The sequence below is a fragment of the Bubalus kerabau genome, chromosome 17 (assembly GCF_029407905.1).
Source record: "Bubalus kerabau isolate K-KA32 ecotype Philippines breed swamp buffalo chromosome 17, PCC_UOA_SB_1v2, whole genome shotgun sequence".
NCBI classification, from domain to species: domain Eukaryota; kingdom Metazoa; phylum Chordata; class Mammalia; order Artiodactyla; family Bovidae; genus Bubalus; species Bubalus kerabau.
The window spans coordinates 50,935,218-50,952,186 of record NC_073640.1 but is presented as its reverse complement, the minus strand read 5'-3'; the positions used below and the strand labels follow the sequence as shown (position 1 = coordinate 50,952,186).

General features: G+C 42.4%; 1 protein-coding gene across 1 annotated transcript in view; it reads left to right on the top strand.

Moving 5' to 3' along the window:
• The first annotated feature begins 201 nt into the window (after nt 1–201).
• The window catches only part of LOC129630645 (WD repeat-containing protein 87-like), a 29,850-nt gene continuing 13,082 nt past the window's right edge, over nt 202–16,969 (top strand). Inside the window, exons 1-2 of the mRNA XM_055551151.1 lie at nt 202–384; nt 10,269–10,338. Of these exons, the coding sequence (XP_055407126.1) occupies nt 202–384; nt 10,269–10,338 (253 nt within the window). The remainder of the gene's footprint in view (nt 385–10,268; nt 10,339–16,969) is intronic.

The window sequence follows — 16,969 nt, the reverse complement described above, 5'->3', positions numbered from 1 at the left end:
TGCCCACTGGACACAGTGTGTGGGGGTGCGGGGGTTGGGAGATCTGAACCATTATGATGTTGGAGCTAGTGACACTCTTTCTATAGGAAGCTGTGACACAGTCTGTCTCTTCTAGAATTAGGGGCATGTTATCTTCTGTGGAGGATAAAGGTGTATGAGCTAGGAGTGAATAAGGAGGGGATGGGAAACCTGTGACGGATGATGTTAGTAAAAATTTACCAACTTGGAGAATGTATATTGAGGGGCATTGAGGTATCTGAGCCACTTAATGAGCCACTGAGCTCATTAAGGTATCTGATATATGTGAGAGAAGACTTTGTTCAGTCTGAGGAACCTAAAGGGAAAAAAGAAGAAACTGAAGTGGCAGAACCTAGGATTACGCACGTAAGTCTATTTGATTCTCAATGTCATTTTTAATCCCCATTCTCCCTCAATCACAACATGCCCCTTCACTTCTCTCACAATAATAGCCTCCTGAATTTTACTGTATTTTTTTCTTTTATAAAATCTCTTGAATTTCAGTATCTCACTTTATTTTTTAAAGGTTTTCATAGGGAGAAAGAGAGGGGCATTTCTTCTTGAGGCCAAGAGGGGTTAAAGTGAAATGCCTCTCACTGCAAACCTAGTGAAATGGAGTGTTAACCTAGGAATTTTTTTTTCCCCCCTGCGAGGCTTACAGTATCTTAGCTCCCCTACCAGAGATTGAACCCTGGGCCTATGCAGTGAAAGCATCGAGGCCTAACCACTGGACCACCAGGGAATTCCCTAGCCTAGGATTTGGATAGAAGTGTCAGACATGTTCCATTTTTTTTCAGCCAGAGCTCCAAGTCTTAAATTACCAGAGAAAGCTTGAGGGAGTCTCTGAGACTGTGGGAACCAACCCTCATTTCTCTTCATATCAGCTTGATGTAGCAGCCCATCCCCTCTTTCCTGTATTTGCACTCTCCCTCCTTTATGGCATCCCCCTCCTGACATTTGTTCAGTCGCTAAGTCCTGTCTGACTCTTTGTGACCCCATGGACTGCAGCACACTAGACGTCTCTGTTCTTCACCAACTCCCACATTCTGCTCAAACTCATGTCCATTGAGTCGATGATGCCATCCAACCATCTCATTCTCTGTTGCCCCCTTCTTCTTCTGCCCACAATCTTTCCCAGCATTTGGGTCTTTTCCAATGAGTCGGCTCTTCTCTTAAGCTGGCCAAAGTATCAGACCTTCAGCTTCAGCATCAGTCTTTCCAATGAATATTCAGGGTTTATTTCCATTAGGGTTGATTGGTTTGATCTCCTTGCTGTCCAAGGGACTATCAAGAGTCTACTCCAACACCATTTAACCATGTTTAATTATCTCATCTAAAACAATCCTTTTTTAAAAAACAGGGTATAGTTCTCTACAATGTTGTTTTAGTTTCTTCTGTACAAAGAAGTGAATCAGCTATATATATACATATATCCCCTTCCTTTGGACTTCCTCCATCCCCCCGCCCCCTGCCCCATCCCATCCATCTATACCACCACAGAGCAGTGAGCTGAGCTCCCTGTGCTATATAGCAAGTTCCCACTAACTGTCTGCTTTATATATGGCAGTGTACATATACCAATCCCAATTTCCCAGTTCATCCCCAGACTGCCGCATGTCCACATAGCCATTCCCTACATCTAGGTCTCTATTCTTGCCCTGTAAATTGGTTCATCTGTACCATTTAGGGGCTAATCATTTGGTCTTTGGGCTTCCCAAGTGGCCCAATGGTAAAAGAATCCACCTGCCAACAAAGGAAATGCAGATTTGATCCCTGGGTTGGGAAGGTCCCCTGGAGGAGGAAATGGCCATCCACTCCAGTATTCTTGCCTGGGAAATCCCATGGACAAAGGAACCGGCTGGGCTACAGTCTATAGGGTCGCAAAGAGTCTGACGTTACTGAGTGACTGAGCACACAGGCATTTGGTCTTCCCATGTGTGTCCTAGAGAGACATATGCAGGATTTCGGAAGGTTTAAAGTTTCCTGATGGTAGAAACTGAAGTGAGGTAGTAAGAGAGGTTGCTAGGTGGGAGAGAAGTGCTTGGAATTGTAGGAATCCCTAAGGCAGTCCCCCTTAGTACTCTAATGGCAGCCAGGAACTCTTTGCTCCGGTCCTCAACAAGTACAGAAATTCAGAGAAAGTATTTCAGGACTTTTATAGCAATTTGACAGGAATCATATCTATTGAATTTAATAATGAAAAATCTGGAGTTAAAAAAAAAATCTTTCCTTGACCCTATATACTCTTCTATTTCTCTCCCTCTCTCTCGATTTCTCCTCTCCTCCCTCTCTCCCCTTCATCTCCAAGCTTTTGAAAAGCTGCACTTAAGTTTCTTCAGTTCAGTTCAGTTCAGTCACTCAGTCATGTCTGACTCTTTGCGACCCCATGAACCGCAGCACGCCAGGCCTCCCTGTCCATCACCAACTCCCGGAGTCCACCCAAACCCATGTCCATCATGTAGGTGATGTTATCCAACCATCTCATCCTCTGTCATCTCCTTCTCCTCCTGACCTCAGTCTTTCCCAGCATCAGGGTCCTTTCAAATGAGTCAGCACTCCGCATCAGGTGGCCAAAGTTTTGGAGTTTCAGCTTCAACATCAGTCCCTCCAATGAACACCCAGGACTGATCTCCTTTAGGATGGACTGGTTGCATCTCCTTGCAGTCCAAGGGACTCGCAAGAGTCTTCTCCAACACCACAGTTCAAAAGCATCAATTCTTCGGCTCTCAGCTTTCTTTATAGTCCAACTCTCACATCCATACATGACCACCATAGCCTTAACTAGACAGACCTTTGTTGACAAAGTAATGTCTCTGCTTTTTAATATGCTGTCTAGGTTGGTCATAACTTCCTTCCAAGGAGCAAGCGTCTTTTAATTTCATGGCTGCAATCACCATCTGCAGTGATTTTGGAGCCCCCCAAAATAAGTCAGCCACTGTTTCCACTGTTTCCCCATCTAAATGCCATGAAGGGATGGGACTGGATGCCATGATCTTAGTTTTCTGAATGTTGAGCTTTAAGCCAACTTTTTCACTCTCCTCTTTCACTTTCATCAAGAGGCTCTTTAGTTCTTCTTTACTTTCTGCCATAAGGGTGGTGTCATCTTCATATCTGAGGTTATTGATATTTCTCCCAGAAATCTTGATTCCAACTTGTCCTTCCTCCAGCCCAGTGTTTCTTATGATGTACTCTTACTTTTCATTTACTCCTCAGCTCCCTCCAATCTGACTTCAAGAATCACTCTTCTGTGATACTGTTCTCATTAAAGATGTCAGTAGCATTTGCCAAATCCACTCTTAATTCATCTCACTTGACATCTCTGTTACAGTTGATCTACCTTCATGAAACTCTCCTCCTCTGGTTTCTGGGAGAACATCCTATCTTCCTATAGTTGTTCTTTCTCAGTGTGCTTCCCCAGTTATCTGCTTATCAAGTCCCCTCTCATGCTGCATATTCCCTTGTGGGCACACTCCTCTGGGTGCCTGGCTTCAGCTCTCCCTATGGGTTGATCATTTTCATATTTGTTTCAATCCAGACATTTTTCCTGATCTCCAGACCCACATATCCAGTTGTCTTCATTTATATGTTCCATAACCATCTCAACAAATCCAAAATCAAACTGATCTTTCCCCCATACCTGCTCTTACTTCTTTAGTCCATCTGAATGCACCAAATTTCATTCACAGCCAACTCAGAAACCCAGGAACCATTATAGATTTCTCCTTTCCTGACTCTCCCCACCAACTAATTTTCAAGATCCATAGATTCTGTGTGTGTGCATGCTAAGTTCCTTCAGTCATGTCCGACTCTTTGCAACCCTATGGACTGTAGCCTGCCAGGCTCCTCTGTCTGTGGGGTTCTCCTGGCAAGAATACTGGAGTGGGTTGCCTCCAGGAGAAGCAATGCTCTCCTCCAGGGGATCTTCCTGACCCAGGGATAGAACCTTTGTCTCTTACATCTCGTGCATTGGCAGGCAGGTTCTTTACCACTAGTGCCATTTGGGAAGCCCATAGTTTCTAACCCCTAATCTCCTATATTGCTCTCATAATTTGATTTTCCTTTCCCACTGCTCTAAATCAGATATATATTATAAAATTGTTTTGAAGTATTTTTCTAACAACTACTCAAGATAAAAATTGAACTCCTGGGACTTCAGTGGTCCAGTGGTTAAGAATCCACCTGCCAATGTAGGGGACACAGATTTGATCCCTGCTTCAGGAAGGTCCCACATGCAGTGGAGCAACAAAGCCTGCGTGCTGCAACTACTGACCCTGAGCTCTGCAGCCCGTGCTCTGCAACAAGAGAAGCCACTGCAGTGAGAAGCCCGCCCATCTCAGTGAAGAGTAGCCTTCACTCACCACAACTAGAGAAAGCCTGGGTGTAGTAAGGAAGACCCAGCAGTCAAAAATGAATAAATTAAAAATTGAACTCCTTACCACCTAGCCACTTTTTTTTTTTTTTCTATTGCCCTCTTGAACCTTGTGCTGTAAGAATATTTAACTTCTGGGACTTTCTTGGTGGTCCAGTGGTTAAGAACCTGCCTGCCAGTGCAGGCGACATGGGTTCGATCCCTGGTCTGGGAACTAAGATCCCATATGCCATGGGCGACTAAGTCTGTGGGCCACAACTACTGAGTCCACTCACTGCAGAGCCTGTACTCTGCAACAAGAGAAGCCAGTGCAATGAGAAGCCCACACACCACAGCTAGAGAGTAGCCCCTGCTTGCTGCAACCAGAAAAAGCCTGCATGCAGCAATGAAGACCCAGTGCAGCCCCCCAAAAATACACAATAAAATAAATTTTAAAAATTAAAAAAAAGAGTAACTACTATGCAGTTTTGGGCACAAATCATACTTTCAGTGTCTGTGCCATACTCTCCTCCTGGAATGCATTATCTGCATGAGCAGCCCCCTTCATGCTCCTCTTGTGCTGAGAACCTATGTTTTCCCCCTAGAATCTTCTGTGGCATAGCATGCAGCTTCACATGCTCCATTACAGCAATTCCTGAGTTTTAACCACTTAAGTTTGTTGAGGACAGTGACTGCATTTGATCTTAGGATAATCAGGGGATAGCAAAGTACATGTTATAAAGTAGAATGTCAACAAATAGCTGTTGATTATTTTGGAACTAGGTGTTTTTTTTGTTTTTTTTTCGCTGAGCAGTGCATGGCTTTCGGGATCTTAGTTCCTTGACCAAGGACTGAACCCAGACCATGGCAGTGAAAGTGCCAAGTCCTAACTACAGGACTGCCAGGGAATTCCTTGTTTACAATTTAGATAAGCTTCAGGAAAGTATAAATAATAGAGCCAATACTCATAACCCCACAGCTCAGAATTTCACATTTGAAATTCATTATAATTAGTTTTTCGTGTCATTATCCAGTGTCCAGATGCTTTCATCCAGATATATAGTATTTTAGGATAATACAGTATTTTCAAGTTTCATCCATTTTGCAGCATGTATCAGTACTCTCCTTCATGTGGATGAAAAAAAGAATTTAATTCATTCACCAGTGATGGACATTTAGATTGTTTATACTTTGGGGCTATTATGAATAATGCTACTATGAACACTTCTATACAAGTTTTTAAGTGAAGATTTTTTTAAATCTTTTTTTAATTGGAGGAAAATTGCTTAACAGTTGTATTGGTTTCTGTCATACAAAAAGCAAATCAGTCATGAAAATATTTTAAAAAATATTTTTAGAGCACTTTCAGTTTTATAACAAAATTGGGAGGGAAGTACAGAGATTTTCCATATACTCCCTGCCTGCACATATGCATTACCTCTGCCTCAGTATCATCACTCACCAGCATGGTACTTTTTCATCAAGGATGAACCTACATTGATACAGTATAATCATCCAAGTCCATGCCTTATCACTCTTGGTGTGAATCCTACAGGTTTGGGCAAAAGTATATATATAAATATATTTGGCATCACCGACCTGATGGACATGAGTTTGAGCAGGCTCTGGGAGTTGGTGATGGACAGGGAAGCCTGGCGTGCTACAGTCCATGGGGTCGCAAAGAGTCAGCACGACTGAACGACTCAACTGAACTGATAATGATATATATCCATCACTTTAATATCATAGAGCATTTTAAAAAAATATTTATTTATTGGGGCTTCTCTGATAGCTCAGTTGTTAAAGAATCCTCCTGCAATGCAGGAGACCCCATTTTGATTCCTGGGTCAGGAAGATCCACCAGAGAAGGGATAGGCTATCCACTCCAGTACTCTTGGGCTTCCCCTGTGGCTCACTTGGGAAAGAACCCACTTGCAATGTGGGCAGACCTGGGTTCGATCTCTGGGTTGGGAAGAGAAAAGGATACCCATTCCAGTATTATAGCCTGGAGAATTCACACAGAGTCAGATATGACTGAGCAAATTTCACTTTTCACTTTCTTTCATTTATTTACTTGGCTGCTCTGGGGCTTAGTTGTGGGATCTTTAGTTGTGGCATGTGGGATGTAGTTCCCTGATCAGGGATCAAACCTGGGCCCCCTGAATTGGGAGCTTAGAGTCTTAGCCACTGGACTACCAGGGAAGTCCCATCACAGAGTGTTTTTAATGCCATAAAAATCATCTCTGAGAGACTTCCCTGGTGGTTCAGTGGTTAAGACTTCGCCTTCCAGTGAAAGGGGTATGGGTTCAAGCCCTGGTCAGGGAGCTAAGATTCCACATGCCTCGTGGCCAAAACAAAATAAAAAACCAGAAGAAAAATTCTTGCTGCTCTGCCTATTCATCTCTGAATTCATCCCATCCAACCCTGACAACTAATCTTTTTATTGTTTTACCTTTCCAAGAATGTCATATAGTTGGAATTATACAGTATGTCACCTTTTCAGATTGGCTTCCTTCACTTAATAATAAGCATTTAATGTTCCTCCATGTCCTCTCGTGTCTTAATAGCTCACTTCTTTTTAGAACTGAATAATGTTCCATTGTCTAGAGGTACTGCAATTTATTTATTCACTTACCTATCAAGGATGGCCTTCCAAGTTTTGACAATTTGATTCCAATTTCTCCACATCCTTGCCAACCCTTGTTACTTTCCATTTTTAAAAAGTATAGCCATTGTAGTGGATATTTGGTGGTATCTTGTTGTTTTGATTTGCATTTCTTTAAAGACTCATGATGTTGAGCATCTTTTCTTGTGGGTATTAGCCATTTACATTTCTTGTTTGGGGAAATGTCATTTCGAATCCTTAGCCTATTTTTAATTTGGGTTATTTGTCTTTTTATTCAATTCTAACTGTTCTTTATATATTCTAGATATTATATCCTCACTATATAGATGACTTGCAATTATTTCCTCCCATTCTGTGGATTGTCTTTTTATTTTTTTGATAGTGTCCTGTCCATTGAGTCCGTGATGCCATCCAACCATCTCATCCTCTGTCTTCCCCTTCTCCTTCTGCCCTCAATCTTTCCCAGCATCAGGGTCTTTTCCAGCGAGTTGGCTCCTTGCATCAGGTAGCCAAAGTACTGGAGCTTCACCTCTAGCATCAGTCCTTCCAATGAATATCCAGGGTCGCTTTTCTTTAGGATTGACTGGTTTGATCTCCTTGCTGTCCAAGGGATTTTCATGAGTCTTCTCCAACATCACAGTTCAAAAGCATCAATTCTTCAGCACTCAGCCTACTTTATGGTCCAACTCTCACATCCATACATGACTACTGGAAAAACCATAGCTTTGACTATATGGACTTTTGTCAGCAAAGTGATGTCTCTTTTTAATATGCTGTCTAGGTTGGTTGTAGCTTTTCTTCCAAGGAGCAAGCCTCCCTTCCACTAGGAAGCTTGCACAAGCTCTTATCCTCATCCATCAGAGATCAAACAGAAGAAGCAAGTACTACAATCCCACAGCCTCCAGAATGAAAACCACAGAAAGCTAACCAAAATGATCACATGGATCACAATGAAGCTATAAGCTATAAGCTATGTCGTGCAGGGCCACCCAAGATGGATGGGTCATGGTGGAGAATTCTGACAAAACATGGTCCACTGGAAAAGGGAATGGCAAACCACTCCAGTATTCTTGCCTCAAGAACCCATGAACAGTTCATTTTGTAGCTTTGGATTAATATTATACTCATTCTTTTCTTCTTGCACATCATTGTCTGAGTTTTCTCGGACTAGTTCTTTGCAAGAGGTTCCTGGGTATGTTGAAGGAGTCAGAGTGGAGTTCCAAGTCAGCTGGTTTTCATAACATTAGAGCTTACTTCTTGGGAGTTGCCTGGTGGCCTAGTGGTTAAGATTTCAGGCTTCTACTGCTGTGGCCTGGGTTCAATCCCTGGTCACACATGCATGCATGCTTGTTAAGTTGCTTCAGTCATTTCTGGCTTTTTGAGAACCCATGGGCTGTAGCCCACTGGGCTCCTCTGTCTATGGGATTCTCCAGGCAAGAATACTTGAGTGGGTTGGACTGCCCTCCTCCAGGAGATCTTTCCAACCCTGGGATCAAACCCGAGTCTCTTACGTCTCCTTCATTGCAGGTGCATTCTTTACCACTGAACCACCAGGAAAACCCCCACAGCACAGCCAAAACAAGCAAAAACTAAACAAAAACTAAAGCTCCCTTCCTGTCTCCCATCATAAACATGACTTTTATAAAAGATTGAGCAGCCCTCCTTCCTCTGTTTCCCAGTTTCTTGCAGCCATAGTTACAAGTAGGAGGACCCTAGTGATGAGACCCTCACCTTTGGGAAATGTAATTTTCCTCATATTTTTTACAGCTGCCTCTGCTTGTCCCTCTTTACGCTCAAGTGTTCCTCCATAGTTATTATTTTTTTAATTAATTGATTATTTATTTTTGGCTGCCCTGGATCTTCGTTTTTCCCCCTCAGGCTTTTTCTAGTTGTGGTGAGAGGGAGCTGTTCTCTAGTTGCAGGCAGTGGGCTTCTCACTGCAGTGGCTTCTCCTTTGCAAGGCACAGGCTGTAGGGCTTTTGGGCTCAGTGGCTGTGGTGCACGGGCTTAGCTGCTCTATGGCATGTGAGATCTTCCAGGATCAGGTGTCGAACCCCTCTCCCCTGTGTTGGCAGGCGGATTCTTAACCACTAGGGAAGCCTTTTTTTCCCCATAGTTTCTTGTTTCCAGTTCCTATTTCATAACTGCCCCTAATTTCAGCTGCTTTTCTCAGTCCTTACATGTAACTTATTCTCTTCCAATTATACTCATCTCCTGGTTTTGCTGAATGTGGAGTTTGCAAAGATCTTTTCATTATTTTTCTTGTTTTTAAACAATTTTCAGAATAGAAGACCATGGTAATAATGATACTTTAAAGTTTTTATGTTTTTAAATATTAGATTTGTTTCTTACTAACAGCATACAACTATACTTTATTAATTTTTAAAAAAATCTAATCTGAAAGTTTGTCTTTTAAAAAAATTATGTATTTTTAATTGGAGGATTAAAATGCCTTACCATGTTGTGTTGATTTCTGCCATATATCAAAATGAATCAGCCATATGTATACATATGTCCCCTTCCTCTTGAACCTCCCTCCCACCTTCCACTCTATCCCACCCTTCTAGATTGTCACAGAGCATGGGGTTGAGTTCCCTGTGTCATACGGCCAAAAAAAAAAAAAGAAAAGAAAAGAAAGAAATCTGTTTTACATATGATAATGTAAAGGTTTCCACACTACTCTCTCCATTCATCCCACCCTCTCCTTCCCCCACTGTGTCTGCAAGTCTGTTCTCCATGTCTGTATCTTGACTGCTCATCAGTACCATATTTCTAGATTCCATATATATGCATTAATATACAATATTTGTTTGAAAATTTGTCTTTTACCTAAAGAGTTTAGTCTGTACTTATTATGACGATAACATATTTAGATTTGTTTCTATCACCTTATTTCTATTTACATGACCTCTTTTTTCCTTCTTATGTTTTGTCTTATATTTCCCCTATTGGATTGATTTATATTTCTTTTCTTTCCTATCCCCTTCCCCCTGGTTAAATCATACAGACTATTTGCTTCTTTGTTTTTGGTGGTTTCCTTAGATTTTGTTTAATATACACCTATAACATAATATTAAATATGGCTTTCAATGTTCTGGGAATTTCATTTGAGAACAGCAGATGTCAGATAACCTATGCAGAGCATGCTAAGACCTTGTAAAGGAGATTTTTGTTACCCCTGTAGCTCATTACCCTCTCAGGTGCAGATTTTAAATAATTTCTTTAGAAAGAATTATTCGTATGCTCTGTGGTCTTTCTCCTTCCTTCTCTTCTTAGGGAGATAATGTGTCAGAGAATTATTTTGAAAGCTTGATGATACCCATTCAGTTATCTCCTGAATATGGAGGTACGTATATTCTCAACTCATGCATGGAAAAAAGATTTAAAGGTGTGTAAGCTTTCATGAAGCTGGTCATAAGCCAGCTCTGTCTGTGGAAGTATCATTCTCCAAGGTAATGGAGGAGTCTCAGTTCTGGGTCCCTAGCTCTCTTTTCTGTTTATTTATCTATTTAGTTTTGTCTGTGCTGGGTCTTTGTTGCTGTACACTGGCTTTCTCCAATCATGGTGAATGGGGGCTACTCTTCATTGAGGTGTACAGGCTTCTCATTGTGATGACTTCTCTTATTGCAGAGCATGGGCTCTAGGCACACGGGCTTCAGTAGTTGCATCTTGTGGGCTTTGTTGTGGGATCTTCCTGAACCAGGGATTGAACCTGTGTCCCCTACCTAGGGCAGGCAGATTCTTAACCACTTGACCACCAGCGAAGTCCCGGGTCACTCTCTCTCATGGCCCAAGTCCTCTCTCCTCTCTTAGCCAAGGCAGTACTACCCTAATTCCCAGCCATTAGGGTCAGTTTGAGGCTCTGAAAACTATACCTCTTCAGGACCATCACAGAAGCAGTTTGCACTTATTGTTGTGTCTTTCTCCCTAACCCTTTCTTCACTTCTGGCTCCTGGAATTGAGCTACTTGTTATTCTACCCAGAATCTCTAAGGAGTTTGTAGTGGGAGACTTTCAGCTTATTTTAGTCTGGCATCTTGTTCAGTGTCTGCCTTCTGTGTTAGATAGTAAACTCCATGCAGGCAGATAAACATTCTTGTTCACTGCTTTGTCTTTAGCTCTCAGCACAGAGCCTGGCATATAATGAACACTGAGTGAATCTATGTTGAACGGATGAGTGACTTTCACATACATGAAGGCTTCAGTTGTGTTGAGGATAGACACAGTTGTGTCTACAAAGTTATGTGTTAAGAAATGAGCATGCCAATGAGAGTTACAGGAGGGCTGGAAAGCCGGGCTCCTGTGTTGTTTTACCTGTGCTACAACTGACTCAAGCTCACCTAACAGCTTGCTTTTGCTACATTTTTTCCTATTGTAGATTTCATAAAAACCCCTACTGCATTCCTATCTTTAGAAACCATATTTAGGTATAATTTGCATGCACTAAAGTATACGCATTTAAGTGTATGTTTCGGTGAGTTCTGACAAATTTATATACCCATGTGACAACTACCAAAGTCATGATATAGAACATTTCCATCACTGCAAGATGTTCCCTTTTACCCCTGCCTAGGCAATCCCCCAAATTCTTAGCCCCAAGTAGTCACTCATCTGCTCTCTGTCTCTATAGGTTCAATGATTCCTTTCTAGAATTTCATATAATAGATGGAATCAAATAGTATATGTTCTATAACGTTTTTGGGACTCATCCATGTTGCAAGCATCAGTAGTTCACTCTGACCCCTGTTTGTTTTGTTTTGTTTTTGGCTTCACTGGGTCTTCGCTGCTGCACTCAGGCTTTCTCTAGTTGAAGCAAGCGAGGGCTATTCTTCCTTGCAGTGTGTGGGCTTTTCATCACAGCAGCTTCTCATTGCAGAGCGTGGGCTCAGTAGTTATGGTGCATGGGCTTTGTTGCTCCTCGGCATGTGAAATCTTCTTGGAGCACGGATGGAATCTGTGTTCCCTGCATTGGCAGGCAAATTCTTATCCACTGTACCACCAGGGAAGTCCTGGCCCCTATCTTTCTGAAATAAGAGCTTCTCCTGTTTCTAAAGGACTAATTTGCTTCTGCCCTTCTCTAAATTTCTCTGTTGCTCTTCCCTCTCTCAGTTTCCTTATTTTCCAGTCTCACATCAGACATTGTAATTCAGTCACTTTTGTTTCCACAGATTCTATAATCCAAGATGTCTTTTAAGTGCTGGGATATCACGAGAACATCAACATCACCCAGACTTATTCCTGAGTGGAAGGACTTGAAACCCCTCTTAAAGAGCATCCTGAAGGATAAACAGGTGACGTGTATGAGGTGCATGGTGGGCTTAGACTAATTCTCTATCCCTGTCAGGGCAGCCTGTGGCAGGAGCAACATGTGAGCCACTTTGGAAGGGCCCTCTCACAGCCCTAAACAACTCCCAAGTCTAGATTAATATGATAACATTAGTTATAATTAGAACATGTGCTACGAAAACTAAATGAAAACCAGAAAATGGCCTTAAATGGATTAAACAAGCAGGAGGAATTTGTCTTACATGGTGTCAAAGAATCATGTTCCTTTTTACTCCTTTTTTTACCTCTTTAGTGTTCAGCTTACTATCATAAAGGTACAAGATAGTTGCCACACTTCCAGCTTTAAATTAAAAGTAGGTAGAAGAGAGAAGGTCAGAGAGCACAGGGTTGTGCCAGCCTTGATGCACCATGGTGCCACTCTGTCGTCACTGTTGTTCAGTTGCTCAGTCATGTCCGACTCTTTGTGACCCCGTGGACTGTGTAGCAGACCAGGCTTCCCTGTCCTTCACTATCTCCTGGGGTTTGCTCAAACTCACGTCCATTGAGTCAGTGACGCTATCTTACCATCTCATCCTCTGTCGCCCATTTCTCCTTTTGCCTCAATCTTTCCCAGCATCAGGGTCTTTTCCAATGAGTCAGCTCTTCACACCAGGTGGCTGAAGTATTGGAGCATGTGTCAGTACCACTCTCCAGAATTTCTGAGTCCATGATCACCTTAATCAAGTTCCAAGTTTTATCGGGATGGAAGGAGGAGGAAGAGCAAGGAATGGGGATTGACACAGAGTAGGTAACAGTAGTGCTAGGTAGAGATATACTGCTTGGGCTTAAGATATCGTTTTCTTTTAGAGTTCTTCTGTAGATGGGCATTGACAGTGCTGAAGGAGTGAGTAAATTATTTGTCCACGAAGTCTGGAAAGGAGGAGAGGGATGGTGATTAACTAAGGCATAAAGGGTGTGTAAATGAGGTTTCTGGTTCAATGAAGAGGGAAGATCATGATCAGACACCATGATCCTCTCAACTCTGTGGCTGTCCCTGAATCATGCTTGAAGTTCTCCAGCTCTCTGTATTCTCTCAGAATATACAACAATCTGACAATGAAAATTTTAGGGAGGACAGAGATTCTGAGTTGTGGATAATGGCTTCAGCGCAGTTTCAAAGCCTCTGTGGATGTAGGCAGCAGGCGTGATGGGAATTTTGAGTAAAGAAGTATTAATACTTGGAGTACAAAATGAAGCAGGGCAAAGGCTAACAGAGTTCTCCCAAGAGAATGCACTGGTCATAGCAAATACCCTCTTCCAACAACACAAGAGTTGAATCTACCCATGGACTTCACCAGACGGTCAACACCAAAATCAGATTGATTATATTCTTTGCAGCCAAAGATGAAGAAGCTGTATACAGTCAGCAAAAACAAGACTGGGAGCAGACTGTGGCTCAGATCATGAACTCCTCATTGCAAAATTCAGACTTAAATTGAAGAAACTAGGGAAAACCATTAGATCATTCAGGTATGACCTAAATCAAACCCCTTACGATTATACAGTGGAAGTGATGAATAGATTCAAGGGATTAGATGTGATAGACAGAGTGACTGAAGAACTATGGACAGAGGTCCGTGACACTGTACCATCCCCAAGAAAAAGAAATGCAAAAAGGCAAAACGGTTGTCTGAGGAGGCCTTAAAAATAGCTGAGAAAAGAAGAGAAGCTAAAGGCAAAGAGAAAAGGAAAGATATACCCATCTGAATGCAGAGTTCCAAAGACTAGCAAGGAGAGGTCAGAAAGCCTTCTTAGTGATCAATGCAAAGAAATAGAGGAAAACAATTGAATGGGAAAGACTAGAAATCTCTTCAAGAAAATTAGAGATACCAAGGGAATATTTAATGCAAATTTGGGCACAATAAAGGACAGAAACAATATGGACCTAACAGAAGCAGAAGATATTAAGAAGAGGTGGCAAGAATACACAGAAGAACTATGCAAAAAAAAAAAAAATCTTAATGACCCAGATAACCATGACGGTGTCATCACTCACCTAGAGCCAGACATCCTGGAATGCGAAGTCAAGTGAGCCTTAGGAAGCATCATTATGAACAAAGCTAGTGGAGATGATGGAATTCCGGCTAAGCTATTTCAAATCCTAAACGATGATGCTGTTAAAGTGCTGCACTCAGTATGGCAGCAAATTTGGAAAACTCAGCAGTGGCCACAAGACTGGAAAAGGTCAGTTTTCATTCCAAACTACTGCACAATTACACTCATTTCACACGCTAGCAAAGTAATGCTCAAAATTCTCTAAGCCAGGCTTCAACGGTACATGAACTGAAAACTTCCAGATGTTCAAGCTGGATTTAGAAAAGGCAGAGGAACCAGAGATCAAATTGCCAACATCAGCTGGATTATAGAAAAAGCAAGAGAGTTCCAGAAAAATATCTACTTCTGCTTTATTGACTATGCCAAAGCCTTTGACTGTGTGGATCACAACAAACTGTAGGAAATTCTTCAAGAGATGGGAATACCAGACTGCCTTCCCTACCTCCTGAGAAATCTGTATGCAGTCAAGAAGCAACAGTTATAACTGGACATGGAACAGCAGACTGGTTCTAAATTGGGAAAGGAGTATGTCAAGGCTATATATTGTCACCCTGCTTATTTAACTTATATGCAGAGTACATCATGAGAAATGTTGGGTTGGATGAAGCACAAGCTGGAATCAAGATTGCCAGGAGAAATATTAATAACCTCAGATATGCAGGTGACACCACCCTTATGGCAGAAAGTGAAGAGGCACTAAAGAACATCTTGAAGAAAGTGAAAGAGGAAAGTGAAAAAGCTGGTTTAAAACTCAACATTCAAAAAACTAAGATCACAGCATGTGGTCCCATCACTTCATGGGGAATAGTTGGGGAAACAGTGGAAACAGTGAGAGACTTTCTTTTCCTGGGCTCCAAAATCACTGCAAATGGTGACTGCAATCATGAAATTAAAAGATGCTTGCTCCTTGAAAGAAAAGCTGTGACCAACCTAGACAGCATATTAAAAAGCAGAGACATTACTTTGCCAAGAAAAGTCCATTTAGTCAAAGCTATGGTTTTTCCAGTAGTCATGTATGGATGTGAGAGTTGGACTGTGAAGAAAGCTGAGTGCCGAAGAATTGATGCTTTTGAACTGTGGTGTTGGAGAAGACTCTTGAGAGTCCCTTGGACAGCAAGGAGATCCAACCAGTCAATCCTAAAGGAAATCAGTCCTGAATATTCATTGGAAGGACTGATGCTGAAGCTGAAACTCCGATACTTTGGCCACCTGATGTGAAGATCTAACTTATTGGAAAAGACCCTGATGCTGGGAAAGACGGAGAAGGCGATGGCACCCCACTCCAGTACTCTTGCCTGGGAAATCCCGCAGACAGAGGAGCCTGGTGGGCTACAGTCTATGGGGTTGCAAAGAGTCGGACACGACTGAGCAACTTCACTTTCACTTTTCACTTTCATGCACTGGAGAAGGAAATGGCAACCCACTCCAGTATTCTTGCCTGGAGAATTGCAGGGACAGGGGAGCCTGGTGGGCTGCTGTCTATGGGGTCGCACAGAGTCAGACACGACTGATGTGACTTAGCAGCAGCAGCTGGAAAAGATTGAAGGCAGGGGGAGAAGGGGATGACAGAGGATGAGATGGTTGGATGGCATCACCGACTCAGTGGACATGTGTTTGAACAAGCTCCAGGAGTTGGTGATGGACAGGGAGGCCTGGCAGTCCATGGGGTCACAGAGTCGGACATGACTGAGTGACTGAGCTGAACTGAACCGAACTTGAGTATTTCACTTGCCAGCCTAGGTGGTCATAGTACACATTCTATTGCAGAGATCTGGAGAGTTAAATTTGTGGACGATTGTTCAAGAGGCAGGTATAGCATGAGTGTCTGCTGAGAAGAGGGACTTCCAAAATAAACTTATTGAGCCTCAACTTTGGGTAGTCAGAATGAGGAGTTCATATATGCTTGTTATAAGGATATCCTTATATAAATAAGGATATATATCCTAGGAATACGCTACAGTCACTAGAAGGTAGTGTGGATTGTACTATGTAACATGTTGAAAAGAAACAAACTTTTCTTGAGAGATGCATGTGAGTGAAGTGCGTGTGCACATGTGCACACACACACACTCCACTGGGTCAGAATTCAGAATATTGGAGCTGAGGCACAGCTAACTCTGTGTTGTCGACCACATGTTTTCCATGGATGCCCATGAGAATAGTGAAGGAGGTGCATGCCACAGGTCTAGCCATCACACATGGTGGGCATTCCACGTGTGTGAAGCATGAGTTTCCCAGAGGCTACAACATCATGTCTGTGATTGTGACAGGAGTGGTCCTTTGGGTGCGGGCAGGAACTTTAAAGTTTTGGTCCAACTGTGACAGGGAGCGATATTTGCCAAGGTTGAGTTCCTTTGTCATTCTCATACAGGATTGTATTTCTTTTGAAGATTTTGTTTTGTATAAGTCATTTGTTAGAAGGCTCAGTAATAAAAAAGAATCTGCCTGTCAATGCAGGAGATACAGAAGACACGGGTTCGATCCCTGAGTCGGGAAGATCCCCTGGAGGAGGAAATGACACCCCACTTCAGGATTCTTGCCAGGAAAATCCTATGGACAGAGGAGCTGGGCGGGCTATAGTCCATGGGGTTGCAATGA